The sequence below is a fragment of the Mustela nigripes genome, chromosome 2 (assembly GCF_022355385.1).
Source record: "Mustela nigripes isolate SB6536 chromosome 2, MUSNIG.SB6536, whole genome shotgun sequence".
Classification (NCBI taxonomy): domain Eukaryota; kingdom Metazoa; phylum Chordata; class Mammalia; order Carnivora; family Mustelidae; genus Mustela; species Mustela nigripes.
Genome location: NC_081558.1, coordinates 87,720,446 through 87,736,698, shown reverse-complemented (window position 1 = coordinate 87,736,698; position 16,253 = coordinate 87,720,446). Strand labels below are relative to the sequence as shown.

The 16,253-nt window shown below is 38.5% G+C and overlaps 1 protein-coding gene across 1 annotated transcript in view; it reads right to left on the bottom strand.

The window, feature by feature from the left end:
- Positions 1 to 16,253, bottom strand: part of COL6A6 (collagen type VI alpha 6 chain) — a 138,892-nt gene that overhangs the window by 79,432 nt on the left and 43,207 nt on the right. The window contains exons 8-12 of the mRNA XM_059390909.1: positions 14,956 to 15,525; positions 7,838 to 8,181; positions 7,673 to 7,751; positions 3,773 to 3,927; positions 1,089 to 1,181 (exon numbers count right to left, since the gene is read on the bottom strand). Coding sequence (XP_059246892.1) covers positions 1,089 to 1,181; positions 3,773 to 3,927; positions 7,673 to 7,751; positions 7,838 to 8,181; positions 14,956 to 15,525 — 1,241 coding nt within the window. The remainder of the gene's footprint in view (positions 1 to 1,088; positions 1,182 to 3,772; positions 3,928 to 7,672; positions 7,752 to 7,837; positions 8,182 to 14,955; positions 15,526 to 16,253) is intronic.

Genomic DNA, 16,253 nt, shown 5'->3' with positions numbered 1-16,253 from the left:
CTGTATTTATACACATAAAAATAAATGTAGTTTTGAAACAAGTATCCAGATAACTCAAGGGTGTGTGCAATGTGTGGGTCATAATGCCGTCCATAACTCTCTCTGGGGTTATATATAGAGCTAGAATATTTTTTTCTCAGACAAACCTTCCAGTCAACACAGCTATATTTGCCCTTGACAGACTAGAACTATCCTCTTTTTATTAAAAAAAAAAATCTTTTTTAGGATTTATGCTACACATAGAAAAATAGACCACACACATTTCTTTTCAATCTTTCTGAGCCCAGCTTTAAATATAAAAAAATCTACCATTCTCCTTATATCAAGTGGAAGGATTCAGGAAATAGTCTGAAAATTTTCTTCAGAGACACGAGCATGTTGATTTGGGAGTTATGGTGCTATCTACAAATTATTCACAAATCAAACACACACGTAAACAAGCAGTATTGAAATTATTAAACACATCCATAGTATGTCTGCACATATTTTAGCATTTCCTAAAGCTCCAAATCATATTTTTTATAAGAGTATATACACTTTTTTTGGTTAGGAGATATATAAATCTATCAATGGCTACTGTTTTATGACTGGCAATTTTGCGCATATTATTTGTGACATTTTCGGTCTGGCTAAAGCTGACTGAAACATTGCCACATCTTTTGTGAGGATAGGGTGAGTTGATCTCATTTGCTTATCAGCAGACTACCCAAAACATTCCCTACTTCATTTAAATGACTCTGCAGTCATTAAAAGTGGAAATTGAAATGACATTGGTATTCAGGAGGTTTTCATTATTCAACACCGAGATCACAGTTGATTTCTCCGGTTGTTGTCATCACTGCTGGAACACTAGATAATCAAGGATCTTGGCAGTTGTTCCTCTGGACACTTGAACTGAAAGCTTTTGAGAAGACTCCCATTTAGAATGCCAAGGGAAAGCCAGGACTATCTAATTATCATGGAGAATAAGTAGTTACCTCAGAGGCTCTACCGAGAAGTGAAAATCATCCTTTGTTTCTACCTAAACCCATGTCTGAAAGACATACAACATTCAAATAAAGTGAACCGTAAATCTTAACTAAAATCACCTTTTTCCCCGGTGGTCCAGGATCCCCCATTATGCCATCCCCTCCAATGCACTTGCAGAATAAACAGCAGCATGTCCTTTCAGCAACATTAACCTTGGGAAGAGTAAGAAATTCATGACATTGGGTGGCAATGCTTCCCAAATCCCACATACACGCTCAACAGTGTCATTCAGGCTTCTTCCAGTTTCAGAAATCTGTTCCCCATTAAAGTAACTGTGCTCCAGATACAGTGCATGAGACATTCTTCAGCTGCTATCCTTCCTTCTATGGTCTGCATTCTCTACCCTATGAGGACTTCAGAGTCGACTCAAAGAAGCTGACTTTTCCAATTTAAATTTTATGTAGTTAACATGCAGTATAATATTGGTTTCTGGAATAGAATTCAGTGGTTCTCACAACACCCAGCGCTCAACCCAACAAGGTCCCTTCTTAATCCCTCACCATCCAACTTTCTCTCTATCTCCCTCCCTCAACCCTTTGCTTGTTTTCTATTGTTGAGTCTCTTATGGCTTGTTTCCTCAAAGAGGTTTTTGTATTCTCAAAATGCTAATCTAATCTACTAATATAATTCTCAAAACGCTAATCTAATCTCCTAATCTACTAATGTGGTCTCTTGTTCCCACCCCATCCCAGCATTGACCATAGTGATGCTGATCACCTTATATATATAATTCTGCTCCCAATATTTTGTTCAATAAAATGAATGCTGTTTTCTCCTTTCCCTGTTTCATGAAATCTTTGTATGCTAGAGAATTTAAACAGTGCCTGATGTCACAGTGCTTGGAATGGAGTCCAATGGTAAACACTTCCAGAAAAGTCTGTGTGACAGGATTTCAAAAACACCAATTACACACTCAACATTTCCAAACTCTTGCTACAGAGGATGGGGAATGGGGAAAAGATTCCCCTTTATATCCTGCCCCAAAACCATATTATATATTGAAAAATATCAGTGAATTTTAACCTGAACCTAGTCGTCTTCTGAAAAAATTGACATATTCCACTACATTTCTACAGTTAACCCACAAGTTTTACTTTTAGGAAAATCCAGTTTGCATTAAATGCCATGCTCGCCCTTGGTGGGGGAGAATCAATCTTTGTGTTGAAAAGTTTCCCATCAAAATTCTGGTATGATGGGGCACCGGGGTAGCTCAGTGGATTAAGCCTCTGCCTTTGGCTCAAGTCATGATCTCAGGGTCCTGGGATTGAGCCCTGCGTCGTCGGGTTCTCTGCTCAGCGGGAAGCCTGTTTTCCCCAACCCTCTTTGTGCCTGCCTCTCTGCCTACTTGTGATCTCTCTCTCTCTGTCAAATAAATAAATAAAATCTTTTAAAAAAAATCTAGTGTGATGAAAAGTAGAAATCTTTTGTTATAATAATCACTTATCAACTGTACTTGTGTTAATTATATGTTACTTTTCAGCCATTAGAAAAAAATCTTCCCCTGAAAATGTCAGAAAAACTTGAAATGTGTGAGATCAAATAACAAACTGGATTCTGTGATTTTCTATTAGATAATACCAATTTTCTTTGGATCACTAACACCCTACAACATTAGGTCTTTTACTATTAATGTTAAAATTGATCTATTTATAAAATTAAGGTATTTATTTATTTATTTATTTATTTATTTTTGCACCATATTACACTGATGTGATATTGAAACACTGACAGGCTTGTTTTGAAGAATTAACTTCCTCCCTCTATAAATTACCAAGACAGATTTCAAAGACAAGAAAACAAAAATAGTAGGAAAAAATGATCTTTTGTAAAAAAGACACCGTCTTCCCAGGTAGAAAGCAATTGCATCAGAACTTCCACATTCTTGAAATAATTATTTTTACATAATTACTGCACTGAACAATGGTGTTTAACATCTCTTTACATTCAAATTCTACAGGTGAAAAATAGGAGCTAGCATGTTATTGGAAAGTGTCTTGATGTGCTGATTATAGAAGTTATAAATCATAAGCAAATGGGAGATTATTAGCCAGTTATGAAGGTGAAATTGGTGCCACATAACCTGCTAACCCTTCACCCCTCTAGTTTGAATCCTTGTATGTTTCTGAAAGAAATGGGACTGGATGCATCCAGACATCTGGTTCTAAAGAGAGTTCACAAGGCAAACATCGCAGTCAAGACTTTTACAAAGCTTTGGATCGCGCACACAGTACGGCACAGGGGGTCCATCATCATGCTGCTCCGTTCTTCCTCCAACATTGGGGTGGGGGCCTCTTCCTTTGGTTGAACTCCAAGTGCAATCAGCTCTCCTTTACCAGCTGTGTTGCTCAGAAAATACATGTCTTAAATGCGAAAATTATACTCACTCACAGCGGTGAGCTGTGACACTTAGGACCCAAAAGGGATGTGAAAACCAGCAGGCTGAGGAAGCAGTGCATTCACCTGGTCATTACATTCCATGACTGTAGTTTGGGCACAATTGTAGGTGCTATCAATTTCTTTCCTTTTTTGCCAAGGAGAGTAACTAAACATGCCTGGATGTATCTTTACCATATTACCTTATTTTTTTCAAAACCCCCTCTTCTTTAGGCTGTTCACTAGTTCAGAAGCCTTTTTTTACACTCAAGTGAACAAAAATTAGTTCAGATTTGTCAGCATAAATATTAAATCTATATACAAAACAATTAGAAAATTGAAAATCACGAGCCTTTCCTAAGTCACTTACCAGTTGCTTTGACAGTCGGCTCCCAAGGTCCCTCATTCCAACAGTGAGCTGGGTTCTGTACTCAAACCCTTTCCCAAATTCAATGTAGAGAAGATCAGCCAGGTCACTGGAATCGGTGGCTCCATCCAGAGCAACGGTTACGAGGGCATTCAGGCCTATCCAACACAGTTTACAGTTCTCCAGGTGAGGTGGGTTTGGCTATTTTAATCTTTTTGCCTATGTATCTACATTGTTATTCTGGGAAACCAGTTGCAAGATGAACACTCATTTCATTGTCTACTTCCCCCAACCATGCAATGTAAAACTTATGAGTGATAAGACTATCTTCAGAGAACAAATGGAATTCCATTTTTCAAAGTTAATTAGATTGGAAACAGGGGATATTACAACAGAAATTACAGCTCCTGGATGATTTGAAGTGAGATATAATGATTTAAAAAGGGTCCATAGAGTATATTAAGATGCAAAAAAACTAATATATCAAGAAAGAAAATGTTCTAAATTTTTGCTATTCAAGGGGGGATCCTTGGACAGCAGCACTTACACCACCTGGGAACTTCTCAGAAATACAGAATTACCTACAGAATCAGAATCTGTATTTTAAGAAAATCACTACATGACTTATATGCACATTAAAGTTTGAGAATCACAGCTATAAAGACCTCTTAAGGATTTAAGAATCCAGTTGGAATTATAGTGAGAGACTGTAAGACTGTAAGAGACCTCTTGTCAGGCAGTTAGAAACAAATGACATATAATCATCTAGAGCTGTAACTCATAAATTCTGGAATTTTATAGATCAGAACATTTCAAAGAAAACTAGAAGGGACTAACAGAGGGTTTTGACCTATTTAGCAAAGTATTGATCGATACAAACATGAAATGATTAAATGCCAATTGATATAAATATGAAATGATACCAGTAATAACCTTGGCAATCCTTATGGTGGAGGCAGCCATAGTAACAATGTGCTCTCATTCATTAATAGTTACTATGTGCCTGGAAGTCAGTTAAGTGCTTTCCATGCATTAGCTTACTTGTAAGCTACAAATCCAACTGAATGGGTATGTAGAATTATAGCTGTATTTTACAGATAAGAGAATGGAGGTTTGGAGAGGCTAAATGACTGGCTTGAGGGGTATTTTTAGGTTTTCACCCAGACAGCCTGATTCCAAAGTCTACAGTCCAAAGACGTAATAACAAAAATATACTAAGGACATAATCAGAGTAAAGAGCAGTCCTAAAAGTGAATAAACTTAGCTTTATGAAACCTTGACTCCATTGGGAGTAAGTTTTCTCATTTCATTATGGAAGAGTGAAGAAATCTTTAGATGGGACTTGGAAGCCAACGGACTAGAATAAAGAAATGTTCACAGACCCGAGAGTTAAGAATATTGTCTCAGTGTATGTATGATTCTGAATGAATGATTTTGGGTGAGTGGAAGAAAATGGGGAGAATAAAGTTTCAAGGGCATACTTGAGGCTTGAGTTCTAGGAGAGGAAACAGAGGTTGGCTGAAGTAGAATAAGAGAAGAAACACTAAAGAATAGACTGTCCAACTTGTCCTGATTTACCAGGACTTCCCTCATTTTAGTGTTGATATATCTGGCTTGTCTCAAATAAACAAGGCATTAGTCACTGTTCCAGGAATGAGGATGACAAGAAGAAAAGGGATGGTGGAGTGGGCTGGAATAGACAATAAAGAATGCTGAGCTCATCAAAGGAGTTTACTGACCAAAAGAAGGCATGCTAGTGATTTATTTATAAGGGGGAACTCTTATATCTGATTTTTCTTATAAGTTCCAAGAAATGTAAAAATGTAAGAGTTATGAGAACCATGGGATTGTTGATTTGCAGCAAATCATGCATATAACTCTTATTTGTAACTGCTTTCCTCAGGATGAAGGACTCCGACCCTGCTCCTTTCAGACTCATCCAATAAAAAGTCAAAAGATCTAAAATACAGTTTGTAAAAATAAGGAAGAAAAGATTTCGAAAATGAAAAGAGTATAAGGATCATTGAGGAGAATCTAGAGCACTAGATTAAGAAAAACTAAACCAATTCAAACCCTAATCCATGTGGATTATTTATAAAACTACATTCACCACGGAGTATCCTTTTCTCTGGGCCTCTTTTTGTCTTTATGTCATTATGAGTACACAGTTTATACGTACAAATACCCGGCCCCAAATTAGGGAGGCTCTCCTAGTGTTAATGGATCATAGGGCCACACATCAATTGGAATTATGTGTAAACATGCGAAAAGAGCTAGAGGTACTCCTTTTACATACTGAGAGCCATTCAACAATCTTCAAAAAATATTATGGCTATCATCCCTTTATTGCTCCCATCAAAGATTCTGAATTTTTGAGGATATTAAAAATTTAGCTTCTGAAGTTGAAACTCATTTAATGGTTTTTCTTTGGGAGCTAGGAAAAAGAAGGCTGGTCTTACAAATCTGTGTGTTCTGGGGGAAACTTCCTGGAGAAAACTCTCATGTTGTCTGCAAAAGATACATCTTTTTCACCACAAAACAAAAAGCTGAAAATAGGAAAAAACAAAACAAAACAAAACAAAAAACCAACCCTACCCACCCAAATTAAACACTCTAGTGTCTTGTTCTCAGTCTTCATTAATATCTCCAACTGTAGATCATTTAAAAAAAAAGTCCAAGACTTGAAAGAATTTTTTAAAAAAAGTGTTAGAAAATAAAGATCAAAATAAAAAATCTTACTTTTCGGCTGTAAATACAGCTAACTTTGCAATTTGTTTAAAATTGAGGAGAGAGAACCAAAGAGAAAGAGAGATCTCCCTGGGTTCTATAGCTAACCTGGGAGTAGCCCAAGCAGGTGTCTTAGGCAGGTTCTCTAGAAGCAGAGCCTGAGAAGGGTAAGATTTAGATGCTTACAGTTTATTGAGGAAGCACTCTTAGAAGGAGTAAAGAAAGCAAGATAGGGCAGGGGAAGAAGCTGAGCAAGACAGTATTTCAGCTGAAGACTAGCTTCAGCCTGATCTCTGGAACATAAATTATACCACTTAACTGGTGTCATTTAGAGGCAAATGTCCAATTTCTTGTAGTCTACCTGCTGCCTAGGGTTGGGGTAGAGGGTAATCTTCCAGGTGACATGGGTTCCACTGGCCAACAGCAATTCTTCAGAGAAAGGGGAACCTGTGAGTTTCTAGCAGCCAAAAGTCCCAGTGCCTGGAGGATGGGGGAACCTGCTTGGAAAAGGGGTCTGGGTGGGAGCACCAATAGTATCCTCTCACAAGAAAGTATTTATATTCTTAGTCAAACCAGAACATGTGGATTAATTTTTCTTCCACTGATCCATATTTTGTAAGAACCAATAATAAGTCAGACTGGGCACTAGTTCCTAAAGCAAAAAGCCCAGCGCCAATACTTGAAAAATTCCTAAGCACCATGGATGGTCCATCTGTAGTTGGAAGGAACTAATTAGAACACTCCAAAACATGAGTAGATTTGTCCAACAATGTCTAAGATTCTGGAAACTTTAACAGTGTCAAAAGAAAATAATCTACTTCTTCTATTCCTTGGTCAAGGAGAAATATACTGTTCTTCTGCAGACACTAAAGAAGTAGCAGTATTAGATAATGTGGGCCAAGGGAGACAGGACCATTCTCCTGGAAAGCTTAGGAAGAAGACACACAGTGATATGAAAGAAAGGGAAGGACCTTCTATTCCATGCTGTTTCACATCCATAGTGTATGAAGAAAAGTATGTGCCAGAATGTTCTGAGAATTCATTTGTTCTCCCAAGTGCATATTGGTTGACAAATTCAGGGTTATTTGAGTGCTTGAAAACTTAAGAGCCAGAATTGAGCTCTGAGGTTATTAATTCAGTAAACAATCCTTTCCCACTCTTCCCCATGCTCAATACCTTCTTTCCTAAGTTCATCAGATTTTTGTTCAAGCTTTTCAATGTCATCATCCAATCCGTCTGAAAATAAGAGAACCACCTAGGAAAGTATTCAAAAATAAAATTAAGTAAAAAGGAGGTCATCACAACCATAGACCAGCAGCAGATAAAGTAAAACCAGCTTACCTTTCCTCGAGCAGCTGATTTATTCTGAAACGCATCCCACAGAGAACTCAAGAGGTTTGTGTTAAGAAGAGATGGTCCTTTTACTGTTACATCCTTCAAGCTGTTCAGTATGTTTTCACTATAGATCTCAAACTTGGGTGAATATTTTTCCATGGCATTGGTCACTTGAAAAGCCACACTAACTTGAGTCTCTGTGCCCACCTCACAGCTTACTCCATTGAGGGAGCTGATGGCACGTAAGAGGTCTTGAAGGTAGGTTTCTATCCAAGGCTGACCTTCAATCAAAGTCTGCCCATTCTCATGAGTTGAGATGTCAAATCCTACTACAACGTCCACAAAACAATCTAGGGTTCAAAGGAAAAGTATCTTGTTAGATCAACAAATAACGTTATCTGGTTTGTTTGCCATATCTCAATCAAGGTATTTGAAGTTCTTATTTTGATTCCAATTATAAAGTTGGAAAACAAGGAAGAACATGACTGAATAAAGGAAGAGGATTAGAATCACTCTTCTATAACCTATAAAGGTATAAGTATAGAATATTTTTAAAGCTGCTATAAAATCTAGATGATTTTGTAACAAAGTCTTGAAAGACATCATTGTGGTCACTGAAAAAGCCATGCAAAATCATTTAAGTATCTAAAGTTATATGCCAGAGATGGCATTGCCTTCAGAGCTCAGGCACTCAGGAAGCTGAGGCCATTGCCATTTGGAGATTCGAGAAATACCTAGAGAGTGTTTGCATTTAGAGTGCTTTGCTTTTATCCTTATTAAAGCCAGGGACATGTTAAGCACTGGAGAAACTAGAAGGGACTTGATAATTTAAGCTGAGCCTCCTAAAGGGGAGTAATCAGGGAAGGATAAATTGATAGCTCACATGTATTCTTTTTTCCAGAACTTCTAAGGTGGGCTAAAAACTTTAAATTTTTCTAGCAAATTCATTTGGATACAGACTCAGCAAATCCAGCAAATATAACCAGCTTGCTTGGTTAAAAAAAAAAAAAAAGAAAAAGAAAAGAAAAGAAAAGAAATGCGGAGGGGGAGAAGACTATGTATTTTTAATTTGCTTTGTTCAGATAAGCAGTTTATAAAGATAGCTATTGTGTAGAAAAATGCCCACCTATGCTACCTCCAGACACACTGGTCAGATGTACATTTGCAAGTCTTTGAAATAAAAATGTCACTTTCAGATTTTAAAATAAGGGCCAGTAACTTGATTCATTTTTTTTCCCCACTCCTTTGTACCCTGATTCATGTTTAAAGAGAAAAGTTTTGGGTAAGGGAAAGTAAATCCTTATCTGATAATCAATTTTCACCACAATATTTAAGGCAAATCAATGTTATCAAAACATCTGAAAGGTGGGTTTTCTTTAGTTTTTATTTCTTATTTTGCCATCAGTACTTTCTTAGACAAATCTCTCCTCTGATATTTGGAAAGGGAGATAAGGAAAAATAAACTAGTCAGAAAGAAGCATCAGAATAATTCCTTTCCAAAATTCCTCTTGAATCAATATCCTATCATTTCAATCTTGAGATTGAAAGTTTCACTCTGGGATAAACATGGTTTTAGCCCCTGAACAGGAAACTAGTAACCAAACTAGGTCACAGCCTTCAAGGAAAATTGTCCCTTTTGAAAAACAAACATCGGCAGAAATGCCAAAATATCATTGAGTGATCCGGGGAAATGTCCCCTCTAAAAATTTAGTGCTTTAACTTTTTATCTAGATTAGTAAATAAGTTCCTTGTGTTTATTTAACTAATTCAAATCGACAAATGATTCCATAATAATGTGATCAAAAGAATGAATTTGAGGAACAAATCCAGAGTTGCAGGCACACTTCTAAATGCAATTAGACTAGGCCGTTTAATCAAAGGGGCTCTCATGGAAGGAAGGGTCTTACCAATTCAGAGCCTTCAGAGCTAACAAGAGGCAGGGATGGTTTTGAAGTGAGTGAGGGAGAAGGTGTACACTGGATGTCCAAGGAGAAATAATGAAGGATGGACCTACGATAGCGGGAGGGGGAAATCGAAAAGTGGCGATAAGCGTGGCGCAAATTGAGAAGGGAGCTCACAGCCCTGCTGTAGAGGGTGATAACGAGGAGAAGCAAAACTAGTGTTTTGAGCATTGGACTTGTCCTTACAAACCACAGTGTGGATGTCTGGTTGGGGGGAGGTCCTTAAGGAGGAAGGCCCCATGTTCCATTTTAGTCACGGACGGGTCAAGACACTGCTACTGCTGGATAACTTTACACAAGTCTCTTAACCCTTCTGGGCATTGATTTTCCTGTTTATAAAATTGAGATTATATATTCCAAAATAAAAATAAAAACAGAAAAGAGTGGATCGGACTAAACAGGTAGTCTGACATTTCCCTGCCAGACCTAAAAGTGGATTTTAATTATCTGACTTATAAAGTCCATAATTAGAGTTGATGATGGCAGATTCCTAGTATTAAGAAATATTGTCAAGAAGGTGGGATATATCAGTAATATTAGAAAACAATTCTTAAATACTTTAAAGGGGAAAGTGGGGCTATTGGCAGTTCTTGGTTGGGATAAGAGAAATTTGTTTGGGGCCTTTGAAAGAAGGGGTTTCTCAGATGAAAAAAGAATGATCTAGAAAACACGTAGGGTAAGAGACCTGGTTTATGTATTTCTCCGATTTGCTACATCCTCCCCACCCAATCCAGACCTAGACATTTATCCATTGGATAGACTCAGCTGCCACCATTATCTGTTCTCCTAAAAGTGTGCAGGGTGGTTGGGGGTGACCAGGCTTTGCCATGGCCTCATCTCCTCAGGGCAAGAGGGCCATGATGACTCTGGTTCCCATATCCAACCCAACTGAACTCATGGGAAATCCAGCTCCTTCCAGGACTTCCAGTCACCGATATCATTCACTGTGGATCCCATGTCTGGTTTCCCCAAAGGGCTGATAACACAACCCAGTAGGGTAGCAGAATTAACTCTCCTTGAGGGTAAACACTGATCAGTGAGAGTCAGTAGCTGGGAGGAAACTAGCAGATAGGTCCTCTTCTTTATTCCCCCTGATGGACCCATCTATGTGGTGGTGCCACACACTTCGGTAGTGATATTCTATATGACTGATGCACCAATTTGCTTTCTCAAGAAGCTATAGCAAGCTTAGTAATGTACCATCTTGTATGTATTTTTTTTCCTTTCCTGTAAGACTTCTCTTACACTCACTCTTGCTTCCCTGGGATTGCACTTTCAAAGTAATACTTTCAAAGTATTAGCATATTTGTTTTGAGCTCCATTTTCTAGAGAACCCAGTTAAGACAGAAACCTTTGAGATCCTCATCAAGGAAATTTGGGAATGACCATCTATTTTTGTCATTGTATTTCTCACATTCCTTTAACCAAATTCTTCCCCAGACTGCCTTTCACTTAACTCTCCTTTTTGATACATCTATCCATGATGATGCAAATGTGAAGAGGGACTACTGATTCTTTTGCTACCTAATCATGGCTCAATGAAAAAGGCAGCATTTCTGTATCCCGAACACTCTGTGATAATCTCCTCTAGGTGGTCAGAATACCCAGGCTCAGAGAAAAGTCAGGAAAATAAACATGAATGTAAGAAAATAATAAACATGAAGGTGAGAAAACAGACTCTGGAGTTTAGTTGCTTAAGAGAATTTGCTATATGCTAAGACATTAAATTTGAATATAGCTCTGAACTGTTGCAAAAATATTAACATTCCTAAACCAGGGAACTCTTGGTAAATTGTCCTTCTGTGAACTAACCCCATGACTCCACGTATTTGTATATTTATATATCATTGTAAGATATCCTCTGCAACACTCTATGGTAGTTACTAATAGTGTCCGTATACCTACCATGCACTTCCCATTCATTATCTCACTTGTCCTTACAAAATAGCATAAGTAGAAGCTCTTCTGATATTCATTTTGCAGAAGAGGAAACTATGACTTGGATCAGCTTGCTGGAGGTCTCAATTATTATTGCAGATCCCACACTTGGGATATCAGATCCAGGCTTGTCTGGATATTCATATTCTCAACTACCTTAACCTTATTTTACCAATTCCCAGGAGGCTAGTGTTGATAGGTCATGCAGGTTACAAATTTTCTTACTAGATTGTAGCATCAGAAGTCATAGCTCTGCAGCAAGTGGTTTCCTTAGTGGGCAGCAGCTTATGGGAACAATTTCAAGATGCAAACTTATGAGGTCTTAAGTTCAGCTATTAATTAGTGAAGCACAACACTTAGACATTAGTCCTTTATAACATTAGCATAAGATAACCCAGACAACAACTGTATCAAGAAACTAGGCAGCTTAACTAAATGACCAAAAAAAGGGTTGGTGTCAGACAGACCTAGGTTTCGAAATTTGTTATCTGGTACTTCCTGTAGGATCTGGACCAGGTTACCAATATTCCTCTGAACCCTAGTTTCTTCACTATAAGTGGGAATAGAAATACAAACCACATGGGGTTTTGAGAGAATTTAACCAGATGATGCATGCTCGACCCCCTTCCTAGATGCTCAGGAAACACTGATTCTTAGTCACTTCCCTCATATCTCAATGCAGCTGATTGTCCTTTCAAAACATTGAATCATAGTATATAGTCAGAAAAACAGATGATTAACTTCATAAATGGAGAAGAAAGGAGAGTGACTTCTCCAAAGTTATGCCTATTTTAATAAGAAGCAAAGCTAGACATTTAGGTTCTAAGTCTGATTTGCTTTAAGTCATACCCAACTACTGGAATTCCTGGACTGGGGTGTGGGGGGGCGGTTGTAGCTTAAGAAGAACTGGTATTCTCTAGTACATCTGCACATGCCTTTGGAACTTTCTCAGTATTCATTCCAGTCTCTTTAGGCCTTGGCCCGCAGCTCAGCTACAAAGTCCTCACATTCTTGTTTACTGCAGTAATAATTAATTAACTCTATCTTAATATAGAGTATTTCTGTTTATTTTTACATTCATGACTATTTCCTTTAAAGATAACTTACTACATGGGAGTGCACACTCCTCGTTTTAACTTTCCACATGGTTTTCTTTCAGTCTCTCAAGAAGAGACTAGATGGTTCCAAGATCATTTTCTGCCTAATAATTGGAAATGGGTATTTCATGTGAAACAGGAAATTAATGTGGAAGGTTTGGCTGAAGTCACCAGACATTCCAAAGTATGGGGATATCATGAAGCAGGGTTCATGAAGACAACAGGCCCTAATCAATGACAAGACTCTTAACCCTTAGCTTGTACATCAGGTCTTATAAAGGGTTTGAACCTAGAGTTTAGAAGAGTGTTTGGGGGGAGAGAACTGTTGATGTGTTGGGAGGTGTCTCACCTGCACACACACATATACGTAGAAGGAAAGGAGGTAATTTCCTCTTTAAGTCAGATAAGAGAAGCTTTAAGAGAGTATTTAGAGATGAGGCAAGCCTAGAAATTCTACAGAATGTGTCACAGGATGGCACACTGCTCTCTCTGCAAGAGAGGTGACCACATCGAGAGGCTGTAACTTCTAGTATTTACTGAGGCAACTGATATGGAATTGTTTCCCCTGGAGCTGATATGCCCACATGAAAGAAGGAGCCACTGTGGACTCCTTTAATCTCCTGTCAAAAAAGGCTAACTGGAGGGCCAAAGAGATGGCAACACAATAAAGCTGCAGACATCACCAAATGCCCAGAGACTGAGGAAAGCAGAAGGGAACATCTGAATTGAGACGTGTTTACCTCTCTCAGAGAAACTATGGTTGAGAGATCCCATGACAAATGTGCTTTGGATGGAGGTAGAGGTGGTGGAGGGCAGGAGGGAAAGTCTTTGGAAGACCCATGAATGGACCCAGATTTAGATATAGGCTATTGTCACAGAAAACCAATTCTTGATGAGCATCATCAAGTAAGAACTTATGTGTGCTTCTTTAGCCTTCTCTCTTCCCCAGCCTACTTTGGAGAAGCCAGAAAACTTGGCTAAGAACAAGAGGGTGGGGCATAGGAGAAGGGGGTAGAAGTGATAGGTGGGCAACAATGGGTAAAATGCCAACCATGTGGCACCTCCTTTGTCATGGCTGGTGAGCAGACTGTGGGAAGCTGGGAAAGTGAAATAACCTTGAATGATGTTTTTAGTTTTAACGGTTACTGTTCGATGGATATACTAATCACCAAGAAAAGGTTCACTTATTTCCTGAAAGTGACTAGGGGCAAAGGAAGAGCTGGCCCCCATGAATAAATTTAATGGATCAGTGGTAGACAAAAATGAATAACTTTATGTTGAGTAAGCATGACATCTGGGATGTAATTATAAAGATTAAATACGCATTTTCTCATTTAATCTTGACAATGATCTTTTGAACTAGGTGAAGCTACTGCTCACATTTTATAGATGAGAAAATTAAACTTAGAGAAGTTAAGCAACTTGTCCAAGAAAAAAATGGCCATCAAATAAGGATGCATAGCTAGGCTATCTATCTCCAGAGCTGCCTCCTAGCAACTAGATAGCTTTCCTTTTCCTGGTAAAAATCTAGAGTTTCCATTTACCATAGATAGTTACACAGAACCACAGTCAGCCCCCCCCCAAAAAAATCCTTCTTTCAAGATCTTTTCTTCCATCTGTTGGAAAATGTCAAAATAGACTAACTTTTAAGAAGGTATTTACTAACTTTTGCAGCAAAAATTTTCATAATAAAATCTATAATTCTCAAGTTGTTCGTTTTCTATACACCTGTACCACAGCCCTTGGCAGACTGAGGTCCTTTTGCCAGGCAACCAAAACCTGCCAAATAGTTTACTTCTTTGAGACATAGTCTCCAATTTATGAAACCAATGAAATTGTAAACTATGGCCTCTTCCTTGTGCAACAGCATTCCCCTTTGCAAAGGGGCATGTACTCTAGGGGGTGGGGGTAGGGGGTGGTGTGCGAGACAAAAGGTTCTCAGATGTCCTGATTTTTTTCAGTCCACAAGTCACAAAAAAATACTTGATGACTGTGAAAAGTTCAATCTTAAATCCAGAGGCGCAAATCTAAATTCTCCTACCAGACCCTGGGGATGTAAACAGAGCTGGAGGAAAATGTCAGCAAAGACAGGGAAGGAAAAAATATGAAGGACACGTTAAATACTTACTGCTCTCACCCCCTGAGGTACAGATGTTGCGAACTATCCTTTTCTTGACCTTTGTCAGTTCATCAAAGTTATGGACCGTCAGTTTTTTATCTGCAGTCCCGGTGATCTGAATGAGCTGTTGATCATCCACATCTCCAATGCCCACAGAGTAAATGTCAATGCCTCTGTGTCTCAGGTCTTCAGCAGCCTGGGCCACCTCATCTTGGGACTGGCCATCCGTGAGGACCAGCAACACCTGCGGGGTACCTGCATTTATCCGGCTGCCCATGTCTGGCCGGAAGTAATGCCCCACCTGCCGGAGTGCAGCACCAATGTGCGTGTATCCAAAGATCTGCTGGATGTTTTCGATCTGAAATGAGATCTCCTTCTTGCCTATGAAATTTCCCAGTGGAAATTCTGGCCGATAGGTATGGCTAAACTGGGCAGCACCTATACGTACTCTGTTGATACTGACATCAAAGTCTTGAACAACAGATGCCAAGAATTCCTTCATCTTCTTGAAGTCATCTGGATGAATGCTATTTGAACCATCCATGAGAAACACAAGATCTACTTTTTCAATTTCACAATCTACAAAGAAGAGGAAAGGGAGTAACAACAACAAAAATCAGATTATTTTTTCTGAAACCTGGCAAGTGCAGATTATGTGCTTGTAGCTATATAGAAATGAGATTTGTGAAGACGGCTTCTTATCCTATGCCATCCAGTGGTCACATTAGTGGAGAGGAAATAAAAACAGTCAGTTGATAAAGGCACAAACAACTCACGTATCCCTTTCTGCCTTTCTTGGGATTTCCATTTGGTCTTATACCATTTTCTTTTCCAAGAGGCTAGAGAAATAAGAGTGGCACCATGGTAAACTCACTCTTACCTGCCATGTAGCCTTAACCCTTTCAGAAAGCCCAGGGCTGGTAGAAGCACAGCAAGAGAAAACAAAATAGCACATATCGACTTAGGGACTTAAAAAGACAGATGGACCCCTGGGGATAAAAATATATGTTTATAAAAAATAAAAAATTTAAAAAAAAAGAAATTTAAAAAATAAATAAAAATTCCAAAAAAATGAATTAAATTCTGTAGTGAGAAAAAAAAAAAAAAAAGACAGATGGTCTGTATGATTCACCTGGCCTCCCTGGCTAGGTGAGCCAATCAATACTTTCCTGATTATTATTAGGGCAAACTGAGGTTTTCAAATCATGCCTTCCAGCCTGTATCTTGTCTGTTTCCCTCTTTTTCAGTTCCCTTTCTGATGCATATAGGCAGAAATATGTACTTAATAAAAATATTTTTTGGCAATG